This window comes from Mastigoproctus giganteus, chromosome 1 (assembly GCF_048544385.1).
Source record: "Mastigoproctus giganteus isolate SK-2022 chromosome 1, ASM4854438v1, whole genome shotgun sequence".
Taxonomy (NCBI): domain Eukaryota; kingdom Metazoa; phylum Arthropoda; class Arachnida; order Uropygi; family Thelyphonidae; genus Mastigoproctus; species Mastigoproctus giganteus.
In genome coordinates, this window is record NC_143575.1 from 24,546,138 (window position 1) to 24,567,445 (window position 21,308).

General features: G+C 40.9%; 1 protein-coding gene across 1 annotated transcript in view; it reads left to right on the forward strand.

The window, feature by feature from the left end:
- LOC150090643 (uncharacterized) overlaps nt 1-18,111 on the forward strand; it is an 84,044-nt gene extending 65,933 nt beyond the window's left edge. Inside the window, exons 4-5 of the mRNA XM_090370804.1 lie at nt 11,818-11,937; nt 17,176-18,111. Coding sequence (XP_090226930.1) covers nt 11,818-11,937; nt 17,176-18,064 — 1,009 coding nt within the window. The 3' untranslated portion in view covers nt 18,065-18,111. The remainder of the gene's footprint in view (nt 1-11,817; nt 11,938-17,175) is intronic.
- The last annotated feature ends 3,197 nt before the right edge of the window (nt 18,112-21,308 follow it).

Here is a 21,308-nt window from a genome sequence, read left to right on the forward strand (position 1 = left end):
TCAAGCGATACCTCGATCCTGGGAAACGCGATGCTGTCACACCTCTGCACAGTGGACAGACGCACCGCTAGGAAGGTACACTGCATTCACGTAGACGGTAATTCGATGTCAGTATGGATAAACGTCGTGAGTTAGCCGACTTTTAAATGGGGATCTAGTGGATGTCCGACGAATGGGTTACACTCTCGCGAAGGTAGTACAGAAATTGCGTTATCCCCATTTCAGAGTATCAAGAGTGTATCAGGAATACGCCATTTCAGAATAACATCTCATCGTGGACAGCGCTGTGGGCGGATAAAGGAGGTAGATGAATGTGGCCGTCGACGTCACTGTTGCATTGTTTGAACCAAAAGGAGAGCCTCAGTAGCACAAATCACCGCCGACATCAACGAGGAAGGTTCCAGATACGTCTCCACCCAGACCATCACCTATTGGCCCAATATGTTATGGGAGCTGCAGACCAACCAGAATCCCATTGCTAACACCAGGACACAAGGCTCTACACCTGAAATGGGCAAAAGAACATTGTCACCGGACCTTGGATGATTGGAGACGGGTCTCCTGGTCATATGAGTCCCGTTGACAGTTATTTCGAGTGGACGGGAGGGTGCGTAACTGGTGGAAACCACACGAAGCTATGTACCCGTCATGTCAGCAAGGAACTGTTCAGGCATGTTGACGGTCAGGAATGGTCAGGGGCTTATTCAACTGGCACACGTTGGGACCTGTGCTTCGTGTAGACGCATCTTTATCAATTCCGGTTACATGTCCATTCTTGCAGATCATCTGAATCCCTTCATGGTAATTTTGCACCCACAGGACAATGGACCTTCCCAGACGAGCAAATGCACATACCACTATGGCATGCCTTCGCGTTCACCGGATATGTGATTATGATCCAAAACTGGAACGGATCTTTCCACAGCATCCCAAAGATGCTCCACGCAGGAATGTGACGAAATTTTGGATAGTGCTGCAGTAGCACTCAATGCCTCGCTGTGTGACTACTCCTTTCAGGGAGAAATGTGGGCCAAATTGTTACTAGATAGGTTTCCCAGGATATCTCTCCACTCAGTGTAAAGTAGACAGACGGTAGATTCAAAAAGAGACGACTTGCTCCAGGAGATAATGAACGTTCATTTAATTTCTCATTCCGCCAATTGAGGATGCACTTCTTTAGTTTTTTGAATAGGGTTGCCCGGCGTGGTTCGATATTTGTACAGAACCGATCGTTCATTTAATTCCACTGACACACGCTGGGATCACAAATGAATATATTCTATAGTCAGGGGCGATTGGATCTATAAAAATTAGTTAGTACAGGGAGGGAAGTCGGGAGTGCAGCTGACAGAAGTTCGATTTCGGACGTCGTTGGAACAGAGAGATGAGACGAAAGAAAAGAAAAGAAAGAAAAAAGAGCGAAGTGAATGAGTAAAGTAAACCTGAAGAATAAAGGGTTGTGTGTAGCAAAGAATACGTCATTAGGAAATATGCAAAGGTGCATATTCTGTGTAATAAGGGAAAGATTGGCCGAAGATACTCCTGTCCCACGAAGGAAACCCGCTCCACACAACCGTTCCCAAGCATGATCAGCAAGGAAGGTGATCCCTATGCAAAAATAACCATCTTATGGTTATCAAAATGTTTTTTGTAATTGGTTATCCAGATCTGTCTCTTATTTTTCACTGCTGGTGTCCCAAGGTTCAGTTCTTTTCCCACTCTTTTCTTCTTGAATATTAATTACCTTCTGAGTGGCTCAATTGGGAAGCGATATGTGAGAAGACGAAAATCGGAGGCATACCATCCTGACTGCATCACATCGACTGTAAAGTTCCCCGGCGCATCCTCTGGTGGTCTGGGTTAAGCCATCTGAGGATGGCTTAACAAGCAAAAGGGTGGGGCGAATTAAGTTTTTTAACGGAACGATGAATGCAGAAAATATGCACTGCTCTGCATTTCGTGTCTTTGCCCATGAGAGCCTTACAGATTTCATAAATAATATAAAACATATTTGATGGGAAAAAAAATCCCTCATCTCTTGGGAAACTTATAATTTTATTCGGTTAATCTTTAAAAGCTGGTACATCCGGGTTAGTTGAGGGAGGAGGCGTACATCACTGCAGGGATCAACAACTTTCACTTCTCCCACTGCTTACGTTCACTTTCTGTTACAGAACCCATTGCTCCCTCCCCCATAACCACGCCGATGCGAGCATCACTTAAGAACGAGTACGAGTTTCTAAGATTGCGAATTTAGCATGGGGACTGATGCCATGCTGAAGCGAGCGACAGGTGTCACGTGACGGACTCGATCCGGCGGCTGTGGTCGCGTATTCATGCCGAAATAGCAGAGAAGCTGCAGCACCAATTTCTACGGATACAATGCAATGAACGCAGGAGAAGTACACGTCATACATGATGGAAAACGATCGCTCATCCATTTAAAATTGACGTAATTTATGTAATTTATTTTTTCTAACCCTGAAAACAGTGAACAGCATCTCTCGTGCTTGGAGAGGTGAAGATTCAACAAACTCTTGACCACATTCATCAGATAGAGAAACGAAGAGATGTTTTCGATCGGACTTCAAATGTAATCTGCTCGTGAGAATTCTACTTTCATAATTTCTACAAATAAAGGAAATTTTAGAGAAATGGGAGAGTTGCTATCGAATTCTGACCCCGTTTTGAAAGAACATATTTTTTAGAATTGAACCTTCATATTTATCGTCAAAGACTGAAAATGAGTTTATCAACATTTTAGGAAATTATGCGACAGAGAGAGAAAAGAGTAGCCAATAAAATAAAACAAACTGAATATTTTGAAATTCTATTTTACAGTACACCAAACACAACCCACACTGACCGAATGAATAAAGTAATTAGAAATTCCATATTGTAGTTGATAAGGTTAAAGTTGAACTTAAGTTGAGTTCCATTTTATCAGTTTCATTTTCTGCCTACACCAAAGCTCGCAACAATTGTAAAGCAGTTATTAATAAGTCCAAACTAGATTTTGAACAGGCTAAGAGTAGAAAATTTGCTTCTTGTCCTAATGGTAGCCGAGCATTCTGGTCCCATGCCAAAGCTATTGGCCGCAACTTTGCCCATCTCTGCTCCCACCTCTGTCAAAACCAGATGGATCTTTTGTCACTTCAGCCAACGATATAGCTGACCTGTTAGCATCCCATTTTTTCTTCCGACTCATGTATTAATGATCTTGGTAAAACAGCTCCCACCATTCCCAACTCGCTCCATTCAATGCCCCCTGTGGGCTTCCGTCAAAAGGATGTCAGAAGGATTTTGACGAATCTTGATGCGAAGAAAGCTCCAAGTCCCGATGGTATTTCTCCATTTGTTCTCAAAACCTGTGCCCCTGAACGTCCTCCTGTTCTTTGCCGCCTTTTTTCACTTTCTTATTCCACAGGTGTTTTTCCTTCTGCTTCGAAATTTGCTCATATCCAGCAAGTACCTAAAAAGGATGACAAATCCCTCCCATCCAATTATCGTGCCATTTCTTGCACTCGTACCCGTTCGAAAGTAATGGAGAAATAAACTAACCGCCAACTAAAACTGTCTAGAAACCTTCCATGTGATCAACGATCGCCAGTATGGATCCCGTCAGTGTCGATCCATATTCTAGCTCATGTTACCCATTTACCGAAAAATTTAATCAAAAATTTTGGTGCAACGATTGACCTTTGGTTGACCTTTCAAAGGATTTTGATGGTGTTTGGCATAGAGGACTTCTAAATGTTTGAATGAGTCTAAATAATTCAATCATGGTGTACCTTTAAAACATTGATCACAGAAGCCTTGAATGCTTACATAACATTAAAAAATTCTGCACGACGAAGATTCAAATTCGAATGAATAAGAAGTTGCCACATTACTTGGGCAGAAAAAGGAAAAGGAAGAGCAATAAAAAGTACTATAGACTATAATAGCTACAAATTGATTGGTAATAGTGCCACCAAAAAGGTTAAGGACGCAAAGAGGGGTGAGGGATAAGGAATTATTCACATATATAAATGCAAAGAAGAGAAGGACAAACCAGATCCGACCCTTATATAATGAGCGCGGGACAGTATTAGATATTGCAGCTGAAGTTGCAGGTGAACTCAACGGTTATTTTGCTTCGATATTTACAGAAGAAAAACCCTTTGCGTCGATGAGAAATTATGGGAGTGAAGTTGAAAAAAATGCAATTAATAATGTTGAAATTTTACATGTTTATTTGATGAAAAACTTTCGAGCCTACAGGCCAGTAAAGCTCCTACAGTTGATGAGCATATACCCTATAGTGTTAAGGGAGGCCGCCAATGAGTGCATTGAACCATTGAGGCTAATTATGAGAGCATCACCGGACTCGGTAGTGATTCCGTTGGATTGGGAAAGGGCCATTGTGTCTCCAATACATAAGGGCGGTCCTAAAAGTGAAGAGGGAAATTACCTGCAGGTCACTCTAACTTGAGTAGTAGGGAAAATCGTGCAGACAATGATCACGGGTGGAATTCAGGACCATTTCAATAGCAATGGAATTCTGAAGGATACTCAGCATGGCTTTGTAAAGGGAAAATCAGGTTTAACTAATGTGGTTCGCTGTTTTGACAGGGTCACTCAGGAGCTGGACTTAGGGAATAATTGCGACATTATTTTTTTGGATTTCAGGAAAGCATTTGATTCTGTCCCACATGAGCAGTTACTTTATAAGTTGGAATTGTTTGGAATCACCCAGAAAATGCTTCGATGGATAGCGAGATAGCTTCAGGGCAGAAGGCAGGGGGGTTGTGATGAATGTTTATTCCAAAGATTGGGTTGATGTAAGAAGTGGGGTTCCCCAAGTTCACTTTTAGGGCCATTGTTGTTTTTGATTTTCATAAATGATAGCGATGAAGGGATACAGGGTGTGATGTCTAAATTTTCACACGATGTCAAGATTGCTGAAGTAGTTAATGATTACCGCCAAGTAGAGCTTCGTAGTGGCCCAGATGGTCAGGAAAGTGGCAGCTTTGCTTTTATACAACAAAGCGTAAGGAATTACACCTGGGGAACAGTAACCACAAAACAAAGTATACACTTGGTGCAGTTGAACTAAAGCCGTTAGTGGAGGAAAGAGACTTTGGTGTTACAATAGTCAGACATGAAGTTCTCCTAGCATTGTAGACAGGTTGCAAGGAAGGCCCATGTTGTCCTTTCGAGGATTTATTGAACAATTTCTAGAGATAAAAGTTAAAGTGCAGCCATTATTAGTCCACGGAAGGATGGAAGCCCCCTCAACGATTCATGTTGAAGGAAATGGACCATAATCTGAGACGCTGGTCCAGTTCGGGTTGGCAGATGGACCGTATTTAGCAGTCAGGAGCTTGAAACCCGGTCTACTCAAAGAGTGTGTGCTACCGCATTCGGGCTCTGACCACTCGGCTACGGAGGCATCATAATGCCATTATATAAAGCTATTGTTAGACCACACTTAGAATACTTTATTCAAGTATGGAGAATGCACCTAAAGGAAGACATTGTGCTTCATGAAAGGGTCCAAATGCAGGGAACTCGCCTGGTGAGATCGGCAAAAGGGTTTCCATATGAGGAAAGACTTCGAATATGTGGGTTGCAGGCTTGGGAACTAGGCACCTTATGGGGGGAGATATTTTGAGTGAATTGCAGAAAGTTCTCTTTTAGCCAGCGAGATAAAAATTAACTAAGGGCGGAGGGAAACACATAGGTTGTCTATTTCCATTTAGGTTATTAATTATTTATGTTTTTTTTTAAATTTTCTTGTTATTATTAATTTGATTTTATTATTATTTTTTATTCTTGGGTGGTGCAACATAAGCCATAGGGTTCCTTGAACCATTTGGCCATTGCCGATACTAATATATAAAATTACCATCTTATGGTTTTCCAACTGTTTTTTGTAATTGTTTATTCAGCTTTGTCTGTGATTTCTCACTGCTGGTGTCCGAAGGTTCGTTTCTTTTCTCACTCTTTTCTTCTTGTATATTAATAACCTTCTTCCATTCACCCGAAATCCTAGCCATAGTTTTGCTGATGACAACACATTGCACTCCAATTTCCAGTTTCAGTAACCATGTCCTACCAGAACAGCTTCAACTTCTCCAATTCCTTAAATACCAATCTCCAGGTAATTCTCCAGTGGTGCAATAATAACTTAATTGATTTCAATCCTTCTGAAACTCAGTCCTGTGTTATATCTCGCAAAACGGGTTCTTCTGCTCAGAGGCGTAGCTCGGTTTCTGGCGGCCTTGTCAAATTTGTGTCTACGTGCCTTTTTTTCGATAATTTGTAAAATCATAATAAATAATATTAAACACAGTCCGATCTCTGTTTAACGATCTTGTCTGGGCGGGTAGTACAGTCCTGTCGTCACCGAACTCTCCACACCGGGTGGAAAGGCGCGGGTTCGAATCCGGTCGATGACGGGAAGAAATTTAGTGGTCTTTTTTCATTCCGTGGCTGAGTTAGTCCGTAGCATGGTCTTTTCTTCCAGAAACTGGAGTTTTATCGTCCAGCAAACAGGCGAATCGACCAGAGAACACAGACAAAATAAATATATGGGTAGATGTAATAATTTACAGGGGACTCTAATATCATATCATATTTATTTATTTATTATTATTATTTTTTGCTTTGTTTATCGATTTTTATAGCGAACTTTTCTATTTAGCTAAATTTCTAATTCCTCTTGGTAATTGCATTTAAAATGGACGGGCCCAAAGGAAAGCCAAGGGATACTAGATATAATGGAGCGCAGAAAATGCTTTAAGAAAAAAGATGTAGAAAAATATAAGATGTATGACAGTTTGATTAAAATGGAAATAGGAAGACTAAACCGACATGGATGGAGGAGAGATGTAAAAGGATTTAACAGCTGGAAAATGAGCATAAGGAACATCTAGTACACAAAGAAGTGAGGGAACTATGCAACATCAGGAAAGACCGTGCAAGAGACCACATTCTGAATAAAAATAACAAGGAAATTGTGGACAAACAACAGAAAAAGGATAGATGGCAAGAATATCGATGGTTCGATACTGCGAGACCACAGACAACTAGGAAATGACAACACCCAAACAGAAGGAGAACATCAAGTCTGTCTTATGGAAGAAATGGAGGAAGAGAATAAATTAATGAAATATACCACAGCAACTGGCATTGATAACATCCCAGCCGAAATGCCTCAGAGCAAGAGGAAAACAATGGGACCTCGATATTTTCGATAATATCCTAATTGGAGGGAAACTACCTCTTGAATTTCTGAAATCCATCTTTATTCCCAGAAAAGTTAAGCATGAAAGTCCTCTTGAATATGCTGTACTACCTCTATGCTGAAACCATTGTAGATTTAATACTAGGTTCTAAAGAAGAAATTACTGTAAAAATTATCGTGTGTTCTCATTGAAACCTCAGAAGAAAAGCTACAAACCCTCCTGAACATAGTGGTAACAGCCAGCGAGCAGACAGGCTTAACAATTAATGCCAAAGATCAAAACTATGGTCATAAGCAAACACCTAGCCTGGAATCAAAATACGCTGTGGCAACTACCCGACCGAACAAGTGAGTAGTTTTAAATATCTAAGGAAGATGTTTACAAATAATAACGACTAAGGCGCAGAAATTAGAAGCAAAATTGGAATAGCCAAAGAATCATTTAAGAATCTCAAGAACTTTCTGTGTGACACGAAAGTGGATTTCCAGAAAAGACATCGAATGGTCAAATGATACACGTGGAGCACTCTCCTATATGGATGTCAGGCCTGGGCCACGCGAAAATTAGGAAACTGGAATCCTTCAAGATGTGGATGCTTGCAGAATGCTCAAAATTACGTGGATAGATCGCGTCATCAATGAGCGGATCCTTAAGAGAGCAAGAACCACAAGGACACTACTAACTACAATTGCAATAACAAAGACTGCCTACCTCGGTCATATTATAAGAGACCCACAATATGACCTGCAGAAACTAATCCTACAAGGGAAGATTACAAGCAAAAGAGCAAAAGGAAGATAAAGAAAAAGGTGCCTTGATAGCATCAAAGAATGGACAGGGGTTCTTACGACAAGAACTATTTCACAAAAAAAGAGACAGAATTGGCTAGAAAATGTTGGTCTACAAGGTCAAATTGAATACGGAACGTGAAGAAGAAGATGCATTCGAGCATGCGCTGATGCAGTAGTCGCCTTATTGGTCCCTTCAAAGTTAGGTTCTGGACGGCAAATAGATGTATGCTGCTTTGCAGTGTTTACAGAGATTTAAGGATGCATGCAGGCTTGAATCGCCCTCTTGAAACACATTCATTTGGCAAAAATTAATTTTCACACCCCTGCCCTCATCCTGATGAGACATCATTAAGGGCGCCATTTCATCAGCTATTTCGACACCCGAAGCTAGCTTGGGTGTCGAAATAGCTTGGCACGGAATTGATGTGAGCTGTCAGTGGCGCCCTTCTGATACCGGCACCCTTGGCACTGCCCCAATGCCTACGCTACTGCTTCTGCACCTATGCGTATCTTGCAAGATGATGTATCCCTATTGCGATTATCTCGACTTCTAATCTCTCTTTCCACAAGCACATTACAAATATTGCTTCTTCTGCATCTAAAAAACTTGATTTTCTCTTTCGCTCTCGCCATTACTTTCTTCCACACAGCTGTTCACTCTGTACAAATCGCAAATCCGTCCTACAGTGGAACATTGTTTCCGAATGCTCTCTCAGGCTTCTAGATTCCATTCAGAAGAGGACAGTTAAGTTAATTAATGACTCATCTCTAACAGAGTCTCTCCACTCGCTGTCTCATAGACGTACTGTTTCTGGTGCATGCCTTTTCTACAGATGCTTCCATGGGCTCTGTTCTTCTGAATTGGCTTCTATAATTCCCGCTCTGTCTTTCAAAACAGTCCGAACACGTGCAGCCACCAGCCAACGTCCATTTAATGTCCAACTTCAAACTCACAGAACAAACTTTTCATTTTTCCTCGTTTATTCATTCAATTGCCGTTTTCTGGAACAACCTTCCTTCGTACGTATTTCCTGAAAATTACAGTCTACGGAAGTTCAAGTCCAATGTCAACAAGTATCTTTTTTCGTCTTCTCAACCTCCAACCCAAGCACGGTCCTAAGTACTATAGGTTTGACCACCTCTCGTGTTTGGGGTTTTTTTAAAAAAAAATGGAACAGTAAAACTTAAGATGTACAGAGGCAAACATTAAATTTAGTGACTAACGATTCTGTATCGACCTCAATAGGAGGAATATCTTTACTTAATACATCTAAGGACTTTGTGCCCATTTCTCCGGTTCTAATTCTATTCGGGCTACTTACCATAACTATTCCCTCAGTAACTTTAATACCCCTGTCTGAAACAACTTGATCAAGTCGTATAAATTCTCTCGAACCACTGAAGTTGATATCAATCATGGGATATATCTGATGCACTGTTGCAGTTGTCAGAAAGTAATGAAACAGACGCTATGTCTCTTCTTTAAGCGGAGTCATTGGCAAGAAAAGCAACTTTAAAACTATATCTTCAGTTCTGATATGGTATAATATCATCAAAACTTTGCGGTTTGCACGATTTTGCAGAAGTCTTAAACATTACATAAGATTTAACCATGTTTAAAACTTATGAAATGTTTAAGACTCCTGAACGAAGCTGAAAATGTTTTAGCAGGAAACGGTTCTGATACAACGTTTGAAGAAGTGATGCCAATTAATAGCAAACTCGCAAATACTTTAGACGAAGAAGCTACTTTTAAAGATATTGTACCCGAAAGAGCTCGAAAGACAACAAGAAAGAAAACGATTCCAGTTAAAAATGATTAGACTTATCTCTTACCATTGATATACATTTTAGACGTTCTCAGACGTTTGCATAATATCATGTGTTAATCTGCTCATGTTTATTTTCGCTAGATCCTTCTACACTAGTGAATGAATAAGCATTTTCTAGATTCTACTCTACTAGGGGATGAATAACTGTCTGCTAGATCCTACAGAAAAGATGACTGTTGTACACTGAGTGGACAGAAATCAAGATATGTCTACCTGGTAACGGGTAGGTCCACAATTCGCCCTGATAAGGCCAGTCATACAGCGAGGGGTTGAGTCCACTAGTTCACGAAAGCTTTCCACAGGTATTTCCATCCATGCTTGCTGCATAACTGTCCATAATTCTGTCGCAAATACTGTCTGGAGGATCCAAAGCTCGAACAGACTTTTCCACAGCATCCCAAAGATGCTTCATAGGGTTCATGTCCGATGAACCGCGAGGCCATTCTCTTCTGGTAATATCTGCAGAATACTCTTCGAACCATGATCTTTTCGCGTTGTCTCTGTGGGGAGGCACATTTTCCTGCTGAAAGAGTCGCCTGCCCTATGGGTGCACAAGGACGATGAAGGGATGCAGATGGGCTGCAAGGATGGACACATAACCTGGACCATACAGAGATGCGTTTAGATGTACCAGAGATCCCAGCGTGTCCCAGTTCAACACGCCCCTGACTATTACCGACCGTCCACCCGCTTGAACAGTTCCTTGTTGACATGACGGGTGCATAGCTTCGAGCGGTTTCCGCCAGATACGCACCCTCTCGTCCGCTCGAAATAACTGTAAATTGGACTCATCGGACCAGGAGACCCGTCTCCAGCCATCCAAGGCCAAGTGCAGATGCTCTTTCGTCCAGTTGAGGCGTAGAGTGCTGTGCCGTTGAATTCGAATTTTTTTTTTTGCATTTGTTTTACATAAATTAATCGGTGTAAAACACTTAAGTCACGAAGACAATTTAATAAACTGTAAAACACACTTCAGTCAAGAAGACAATTAATAAATTGCGAACTCTTCAAGAGAGAGAGATTTTTATACAAGGCCTGTTGAAGTTACCGAGCCTCTGAAACTTTTTCCCATTTAACTGCTGTTTACACTGCTGAGTAAATTCACTTACTAGTATTTCCTAACAATTTTTAAAAAGAATTTTTTTTTTTTTTCTTTTTGGCTGGCTCAAAAGAAATGTCGTTTGGGGAAACCTGCCGGTTGTTGTTGTTCTTCTTGTTTGGTTTTTACGAATATTAGCAACTAAGGCCATATTGCTCCCGGAATATGCGGTGGACATTCCCTGACCTGACCTTTCCCCACCCTCCGTTTTTGGTGGTGACGGGTTCGTACCCCGGTCTAAGGAGGCGCCGCACCTGCCGCTGTGGAACGGCCACTGGTTGGTGTGGGATTTTCTGGTGCTGTTAGCACTGAAAGAGGAATAGACCCGGGTTAGCTCCTTGTGCTATGCCGAGCATCGAGTGGTATTTGACCATTGGTGGTTGCCACCTGATGGCTGAGAGCCTGGTAAATAAATACATATTTACACTTCAGGCCGATGTGATTAAGAGGATTATTTTTCCCCCCATCTCTCTACATGACAATTGGTGGAGATGGACGAATAGTCCTGGTGCCATTGTGAGACTGGTATACGTATAAGCATTGCAGCTCGTTTTCTGGGTTTATTTTATGCAAGCAACATTTGTTGTCCGTCAAAAAAAAAAAAAAATAAAAAAAAAAAAATAAAAGAAAAAACTAGTGCTGGTGGGCAAACCGTATGAGTGCTGGCAGTGCCTTTTCGCATTGGAGAGTGGATGATGGATCTGTGCGTGATCTATTTTGCGTATGGGGTCATTGCAATAAAAAGACGGAAAAGAAGATGGGCTGTTCATTTCCATCAACAGCGCTACATTTGTAGATGGGGAATTTCGTAACCTGTACGGAAAATTAAGGGATGTCAGGGACACGTTTTTCAATTATTTCAGAATGTCTGTGGCATCGTTTGAGAAGCTGGTGGGAAAATTTCAAGGAACGATTCAAGCTAGGCAAGATTTGGTGCAAGGCTTGTCATTTTCTCCACGGGAAATGTTGGCAATAACTCTCAGGTAAGTCCATAAAGATAAGATTAGCGGTTGGCAGCACTGATGTCTAAAGATAGCGCAATACAGACAAGTGGCGCATTTGCATAAAAGGACCAATTAGACCCCGTGTACTTAGAAATTTCGTGCGAGTTTTTGCCGCTTGCGTTCGGCATGTCTTTCAGAACGCGACGGCAATGTAAACGGGTGACAGACGATAAAATTATTCATTTCTTCCGGTGATTTATAAAACGGACGACATTTTGCCGTCACCTGTTGTGCGACACAAACGCATGCATAAAAGCGGACTAAATGTAGGATTACCATAATCAGCGTCCTCCCCACATTACTGGAAAAGACCGCAATTTGAATCCTTCGATGACGTGGGAAATAATAATGGACTTCCTTCACATCGTGCCTGAGTTATTGAAATCTAGGCGAGCACTGCGTTATTTTTTTCTCTCATTAATTCTGGTTTTTCATCCGGCAAACAGATAAATCGAGCACATAAAATACGCACTTGCAGACACAATATAGTATCGCTTGGCAGTGTTGTCAATGGCCCTCTCTGTAATGCACCGTGCATGGCGTCGATTCAGAGTGACCCAAACACAATGGCGATAGACGCGAACTGCGATATTTGAGCAACCCACCCCTGAAAAAAGCCACAAAATCTCACCTCAAGTGCTCCCCTCAAGAAGAAGAAAAACACGATGGCAAAACTTGAACCACTTGCAGCATTCAGAGATCGTAACTTATCCAAATGATCACGAGCGGTGTGCACGGGTGTCTACACTGAATCACGGCCACCTAGCGGATCCCGGACCGGAAGAGCCAGTGAGCTTCGCGCATGCTCCGTGGAAATGGCAAGTTAGGTACTTCAGCTACTTAAGTACTTGGCAGGTTAAGTACTCTCTTTGAAAATTCTGAAAGCTGACCAAGCACGCTATTTAGGGCAGCATAGAGCGTGACTCCCGCTTCGAACACTAATTTCAGTAATGAATATCGCTGTTAACTTGTAAAGGGCGAAAAGGAATTAACTTATCAAGGGATTAAAGGATTAAAAGTTGCCTCAGGGGAAGAGTTTAGCTAGAGCAGCTAGACCTTTAAGTGGGCTTTTTGTTCCACATGGCAATTTATTACTTTACTTATTCGTTACAGGAAAAAATATTATTCCTATTTATCTTTACTGGAGAAAACTTCCCCGCGGACTGGACATCTTCATATTCAGCTGTTCGTTACAAATCCTGTAATACTAATTTCTAAAAATGAAGCAGAAAAATATAATTTTGACACAAACCGTAAACGAAAAATGTGGAGCCTAAAAATGTGTGGCGGAAAACCTGACATGCCAGAGTAAATATCTAAATACTGGTGTACCTGGTCTGCCTCCATCGGTTATAGTGTGGGCAACGGTGGATTCCATTAGCGCTCCAACTAAAAGGCCAGATGAGGAACGGTACAAAACATTACACAGCACACTATCCATACGCTTTTAAACCTCTGGCGTCTACAGTGTTCTGTATCACACCACAATGTGTGATACAATGTATACTACGCGGAGATGGGGGAATCCCTTGATGCCGTTAAACCCTAAACAGCATGCTGTAAACAGTGTTGCCAACTCTTAATATTTCCCACTAGCCGCATGCTCAAAATGCGCTATTTTTAACACACTTAACCCGCCAACTGTTTAAATTTTAATTTGGGTTAAATCCTATCAATGGGCCCCATAAAAATTTTTAAGACCCGTACATTATGTCCAGACAAAAACCTCCAAATTGCGTATCAAATGCGGTTTATTCTGAGGAAGAAGTGACAAATAAAAACCACCGTTTAACGGAGTTGATGAATTTATGCAGTGGCAATATTGATTGATGATCACGTGATTTCTTGGTTGGCGCAAAATCACATTTTGCAAAATACAACTTTTGGTGAAGTTTGCAATCTTCAAATGCGGCTTACAAAAAGTAAATGTAAAAGTGACATGCTTGGATGGGGTTGTAAGAAACCTTGCCGTAAAACAAAGAGTATGAGACATAAATCATTTTTGGATGATAGTAGATTATCGTTATCTCAAAATTTATTATTTCTGTACTTCTGGTCCCAAGATTGGTCTCAAGATCGCATTGCTCTTCATTTAAATATCAATAAAAACACTGTTATTGAAAAATGCAAAGACCTGAGGGAGATCTGGATGATATCAATAATCGATTAAGTTAGTTAACTAGGGGGGATTTCAGAAAATGAAATAACTATCGAAGTGGAAATTGATGAATCAGCATTTTTCAAAAGAAAATGGAATAGAGGACGTCTAATAGAAACACAATGGGTGCATTCGAAAGAATTACCAAAGGATGTTTTTTTTTTAGTTCCGGTAGAAAATAGCCATAAAACAACTCTATTATCAATTACTGTATAAGGAAAAGAATATTGCCAGGTACAAGAATCATCAGTGATGGATGACCTGCACATAAAGATCTCTACCGAGACATTAATTATAACCGTGATGAGGTTATTCGTCGCTATAGTTTTGTTTCGCCACATGATTCAATTACGACGAAGAAAAATTATCCAATGGCATTCCTTCGCGGTTCAAAAAAAGGTGGGGCTCATTCATTAGAAATTTTTCCACATCTTTAGATTTGATTCAACAATTTAAAGCTATGAACCAACGGTCATGCCGTTTGACCGCGAGTGTAACTACGTATTGAAATTGTTGTGGTTCCCCTCAGGGGATCCCTGAATAATATAAAACCGATTCTTCGCTTTATAAAAAAAAAAAAACTATTAAATAAGATATCCCTACTATGTTTACGATGTATATCAATAAAACATTTCAATTATGAAATATTTATATTGTTAAATAAACATTTCTGCATTTAAATGTTACATCGAACAAAGAGCTAAATATGAAGATGTCCACTCCACGGGCAAGTTTTCTCCAGGTAAATATTTTTTTTTCCTGTAACGAATAAGTAAAGTAATAAATTGCCACGTGAAACAAAAGGCCGAGTTCAGGTCTAGTTGCCCTAGTGAACCTCCTGCCTCGAGGCATCTTGTAATCCTTTAATCCCCTGACTGCTGTCTCTTTTTCGCTCTTTACAAGTTGACTGAGGTGGATTCACGCTCTACGCTAACCTAAATAGCCTGCTTTGTCAGCTTTCGGAATTTTCAATGCGAAGTACTTAACCTGCCATTGCCACGGAGCATGCGCGAAGCTCACTGTCTCTTCCGGTCTGAGATCCGCTAGGTGGCCGTGATTCAGTGAAGACACGCGTGCACATCGCTCGTTATTTGCAGTATTTGGATAATGTTACGATCTGTGAACGTTGCAAGTGGTTCAAGTTTTCCATCGTGTTTTTCTTCTTTTTGAGGAGCATCTGAGGTGAGATTTTGTGACTTTTTTCAGGGGTGGATTGCTCAAATATCACAGTTCGCGTCTATTGCCATTGTCTTTCGGTCTCCCTTTAACCGACGCCATGCACCGTGCATTAGGGAGACGGCCATTGCCGACACTGAGGCGACACTAATTGTGTCTGCAAGTGCGTATTTTATGTGCTCGATTGATCTGTTTGCAGGATTAAAAACCAGAACTTCTGATTTCGCCTAGACCCGACTAACTCAGCCACGATGAGAAGACAGTGCATTATTATTTCTCACGTCTTCGAAGAGATTCAAATTCCAGTCTTTTCCACTAAGGGTGCTGTCACGTAGAACGCAGGTGCCTCGCTTATTTGGAACCAGCAACTACAGGTAGCCTAAATGAACGATGTAAGTCGACGAGAGTGCATAAAATATGCGTCATATATTTTTAAATGAAGGCCTGAAAAAAGAGAGTAACTTCTAACACCCATCGGTTTCATATATCCTCCCTCCTAATTAATCTAGGTTTTCTATCTGCAGTTAACATTTAAACGAAATTTCATTATTTTGAAAAATACATATCGTATTTAGCAATTGAAATCATACATTGTACGATTTCTATTACCTAAAAATCATCGCTAATCATCCAAAATAATAATCCATTAACGGAAAAGGTGTTCACCCCTCTCCAAGTCACGTGTAGACAGTGGTGTCCGCAAAAACGTATCGGAAGTGATTAGTGCTGGTTGTGCTAATCCCCCTTTTTCCTTAAAGAATTTTCATTTAAGCTCGCTGGTTGTCGCGCCACGCATTAATTTCAACATGGACAGAGAAGCTTTGATTTCAACGGTTTATATTCGACGATAAATGTGGGATAAAACAGAAAAACTACATTCGGACAGGAATGTTAAATTTATAACAGAAACTCACAATTACCATTCAAAATAATAAAACATTACAATATACACTGTGCTGCCACTTTATTAGTTACACCTACCTAGGGGAGTGTTGAGACTACTTTAGCCTTAAACAGTTCGAATTTGTCTAGACATGGATTGAACAAGATGCTGAAAACGTAGGAATGGAGTGCCATGCAGACATAAGTGTGTTACGCAGTTCCTTGAGATTCGAGGGAGATGTAGGACTGCAGCGAACAGCCCTTTCCAGCTCATCTCAAATATGTTCAATAGGATTGAGATCCGTCCGGGGACTGAGCGAGCCACTGCAGCAAAGAGAATTCGTTGTCACGTTCCTGGAACCGTTCTATAGTGATTCGGGTTTTGTGCACCGGCGCATTATCCTGCTGGAAGTAACCATCTGACTGAGGATAAACAATCAACATGAAAGGATGCACTTGGTCAGCAAAGATGTTTAGGTACGATGTGGCATTCAGACGTGTATCTTGGTGGTAGGGCAACTGGGCTTGCCCTACCACCAAGGTCACTCCGTGCGCATGAATCAATTGGCAGCTGCTATGTGATGCAGCTAGATTTCCCCGGTTATGAAAAATTATGATCATTTTATTAAACAGCCCGCCTATATGGCCCTAAGAGCATGGATTATATGAAAGGAGATCTTGTTTGACCAACCTGAATAGATACTCCGATATAAACACAGTGTGAATGCAGTAAACAGTTTGGACATCGTTTCTTTACATTTCTTTGATTGCAATAAAGCTTTTGACACTGTTCCACAAGGAAAAAAAAAAAAAAAAGAACAAGAACCACTGCTAAACATATCAGACCTGTACATCTGTAAAATGGACTGCAGTTTTGCAATCTATAAAATTGTTTAGAAATTTATATATGTATGAAGTATGTTCGGGAACTAATTCTAATTATCTATCTATTAATTCAGTGTTTCCTTTCACGTATTTTAAAATGGGTTTGATCTTTTCAGGTGGATACTTAGGAACACTTTTGATCCTACGATGACTGATCAGAAAGGGAGTGATCTCATCTGCGAGCATTGCGACAAGATATTTTCAAAACTTTCGTCTCTTCGTGAGCACAGGATATTTCATTCTGGCCACAATATCTTCAAATGTGCAACTTGCGACAAAGCATTTCGTAAATCATCAAACCTTCGCCAACATGAGGACATCCACAGCAATAAGAGGCCTTTCACTTGTGAAACTTGTGGGAACACATTCAGACGTTCACTCGGTCTTATTGGGCACAAAAGATTCCACACGGGGGAAAAGCCATTTTGTTGCGAAACTTGTGATAAAAGATTTTCACGAAAGTATAACCTTCTAATCCACATGAGGATTCACTCTAGTGAAAAGAGTTTTCACTGCGATATTTGTGACCAAAAATTCTCACAAAATTCAACCCTTTCATCACATCTCAGAACTCACACCAAAGAGAAGCCTTTCACGTGCGGATATTGTGGGAAATCCTTTTCGACTTCATCAGGTCTTTCAAAGCATAGACGGATCCACACTGGGGAGAGGGCCTTTTCCTGTGACACCTGCGCAAAGACATTTAGTAATTCATCGGATTTAAGAAGTCACAAGAGAGTGCATTCTAAGGAAAAGCCCCATTCTTCTGAATTCTGTGGAAAGACATTTTCACAACGATCAAATTATGTTAGACACACGAGAATCCACACGGGTGAGAAGCCTTTTTCGTGTGAATTTTGCCATAAAACCTTTTCACAGTCTTCCAATCTAAGTGCACACCTAAGAATCCACACCAGAGAAAAACCCTTTTCGTGTGCAACGTGCGGAAAAACATTTTCTCAGATGTCCCACTTCTCCCAGCATAGGAAACTCCATTCTGAATAAAAGTCCCTCCAAAATGCATTTATTTTCTGTCTTCACGTTATAACTTCTGCACCAATGATTTAATGATTCATTTATCACAAAAAATTCTTTATTTGACGCAAAATGCTTTTCATTATAACTAATAATATTATTATTCTTTTTCTTCTTTACTTGAAATTTACCATTTTAGAAACCCTTCCCCTTTTATATTTCTTATTGATAATTTAATGTCGGGTTCCATCTTGTCTAAGATTTCATTTGTTTTCTTTTAAAAATTACTGATATTCTGTATTATTTAAATTTTATAATAGTTTCTGTAATATGTCTTATTTAGTAATAAAAGGTTTCTTCAGAACGTGAGTACTCTAATTTCGAATTTTAATTCCGTGAGTTTTTTTGTTTTTTCTTGGACTGTTAAGCAGTGAGGAACACCTTCTGACTGCTGTAAGTTTGAAAGACGTCTAGGGGCACTAGAACAAATGTGGTAATTATAATTCATGGCAGCACAGATATTAGATTTTACAGAATTAGTAGATGTTTAGGAGAATTTTACTGCGTAACACTCAGTTATAGAACTAATATTTATCTCTATGTGAAAGAGGAAATATTTGTGTTTTGCAAGAATGGTTGAAGACAATTAACTATTAAAGATATGTGGTCTTGTCTATTTAAATATATAGCAGGTGTTTATTATCATATAACATAGTCATGGGCGCCGTCAGGATATTTTGAAAAGTGCTGCAAAAATAGAAACGCTACTGTGCAACGTCGATTATCCGAACCTCAATTATCCGAAAAGACAGCTGTTGCCTTTATCTACTAAAAAAAGTTTATTTAAAACTTGAATTCAAGTAATTACAGTACTTAATTTATGAAACCGGTATCCCGGTTTCATAAATTAAAAATTCCTAAATACCGGTATTGAGATTTTGACCGGTATTGTAAGCCCCTTTAAATTTTTAGCTCCATTAGGAGCTAAAAATTTAAAAATCACATTAGCTATGCCACAACCAACACTTTCAATGCTGAAAGAAAAAGAATAGCCACAAAGTTGGAGCACGAAACCAGAGGTCTGGTTACCAAACGGTCTCTGCCACTGATGGCAATGGTTAGCCCAAAGCCACCTAAGTGGTATGCCCCTGGACTTCTTACATTAATATTGACTGGTCACGGCTCCCTAAAGGCGAAACTAACCTCCTTAGGGCTGACTGATGACCCAAACTGCACCTGTGGCGAAAGTGAAGACTGGGCACACATTCTATATGCATGTATAACATATGACATCCCCAGAACAGAGCTAATAACACAGATTGGCTCCCTTCCCAGGATCGACGAAAATCTGTTCATCATAGAAGAGGAAAATTATAAAGCTTTTACATCTTTCACACATAAAGTATTCGAAATGCTCAGAAATATCCGAAGAATGGCAATAATCAGCCCTCCAGCAATTGCCCAAGTTTCCCACCACACCCAGACGATGACTGAAAAACTGTCAGGATAGCAGTATTCTGCACCCTGACATGACAAAATTCCCCAGGACTACCCTGCCATGTGTACGAACCTGGGGTCTCGCACCAAATAAGTAACCATGTAGGGGCGGGGGGAGATGTACAGGTAGCAAGGGAAGCAGATTAGCTGAAAACATTAGTAAGCTGGTAGCAATGTAGTTTGAATGAAGGACAGAATGAATAGGTTGGGCACTGAGTGAACTAGGAATTATGGTAAAAGGGAATAAATGGCAGTTTTGGTGAAAGAAAGAGTGACCTAGCATGAGGGAAAGAGAGAGTGAATTGGAATGAGTGGAAGAGCAAACATGGTTGGCCGAGATTGGGAATAACTTACATTACTTTATATGCAGGGTGTCTCAAAAATATTGGTACAAACGTTTAGAGGAAGTAGGTAACATCTAAAGGAATGTGAATCGCATAGAAACCCATAACCAGAAACGTCACCGTAAGTCGGTACACGGCGCTGTTTTTCAGTTCGCGAGAGGGAACATTTCTGGTTTACTCATTCAAGCAGTAGTCGCCGCACGAAGAGCATGCATCGATATACGAACTGTGAGCTGGCAGACATCCACTTAGTGTATGGATTAGCAGAGGGCCTGCATGGTGTGCGCCCCCCATGCGGCACAACATCGCTTCGCAATAAATGTGTGGGCAGGTATGGTCGGTGACTGCTTAGTCGGCCCATACCATCCTGCATGAACTCCGCTAAATATCGGATCTTTCTTGAACAAGTTCTACCAGGGTTACTTGACGACATTCCAGCAACTGTGAGACGCAACATTTGGTTTCAACTGACGGGGCGCCTGACCATTATGGAAGGTGTGTTCGTGACCATTTGAACAGGCGTTTTGGGCGTCGATGGATTGGCTGTGTTGGACCCGTTGCCTGGCCCCACAAGCTCACCTGATTTATCGAGCTTTTATTTATTGCTGGGAGGGGGGGGTGCCTTCAAATCTATCGTGTATGAATCGCCTGTGGAGACGGAAATGGATCTCGTGGCGAGACTCGTCTGCGCTGCTGCTACTGTCAAAGAAACTCCAGGTGTGTTCGACCGTTTCCGCCAATCCATGATGCGTCGGTGTCACGAATGCATCGCGTCTCATGGTGGAACCTTCGAACATCTGTTGTAACATCATGAAATGCATCCATCTCGTACTCCATTGTTAATATTATATCAAATAAATGTTTGCCACTAATTACTGTCCTGTGTCATTTCTGCTTCTTGTGCCTCTGCTATTACTTTCCCGTGACGTTTCCGGTTATGGGTTCCTATGCGATTCACATTCCTTTAGATGTTACCTACCTCCCCTAAACGTTTGTACCAATATTTTTGAGACTCCCTGTATACTAACAAACATTTACTAACCACACAAGGGCGCCTCCATAGCCAGTTGGGAAGGAGCAGCAGTGCGGAGCACATGCTTCTTGATTATACCGGGATTCGAGCCCGTCACCACCAAATAAGGAGGATGCAAAGAGGTCATGGAATGACCACCGCATATCCCGGAGCAATATGGCCTTAGTTGCTAATGCTCCTGAAAACCAAATAACAACTAACCACACAAACACTGCATTCTCCCGTCCTGCACCACAACTGAAGAATAAGAGTAAGTTGATGCACTGAGAGAGTGCAGTGCAGAAAGCGAGTCGAATAAATGAAATGAAAGCCAGAAGAATGAATGAAAGTGTAAGTGTGTGAGAAAAAGAACACAAACCATAAATGCTACAGTTAAGTACACACTAACCGTTGTTTTAAT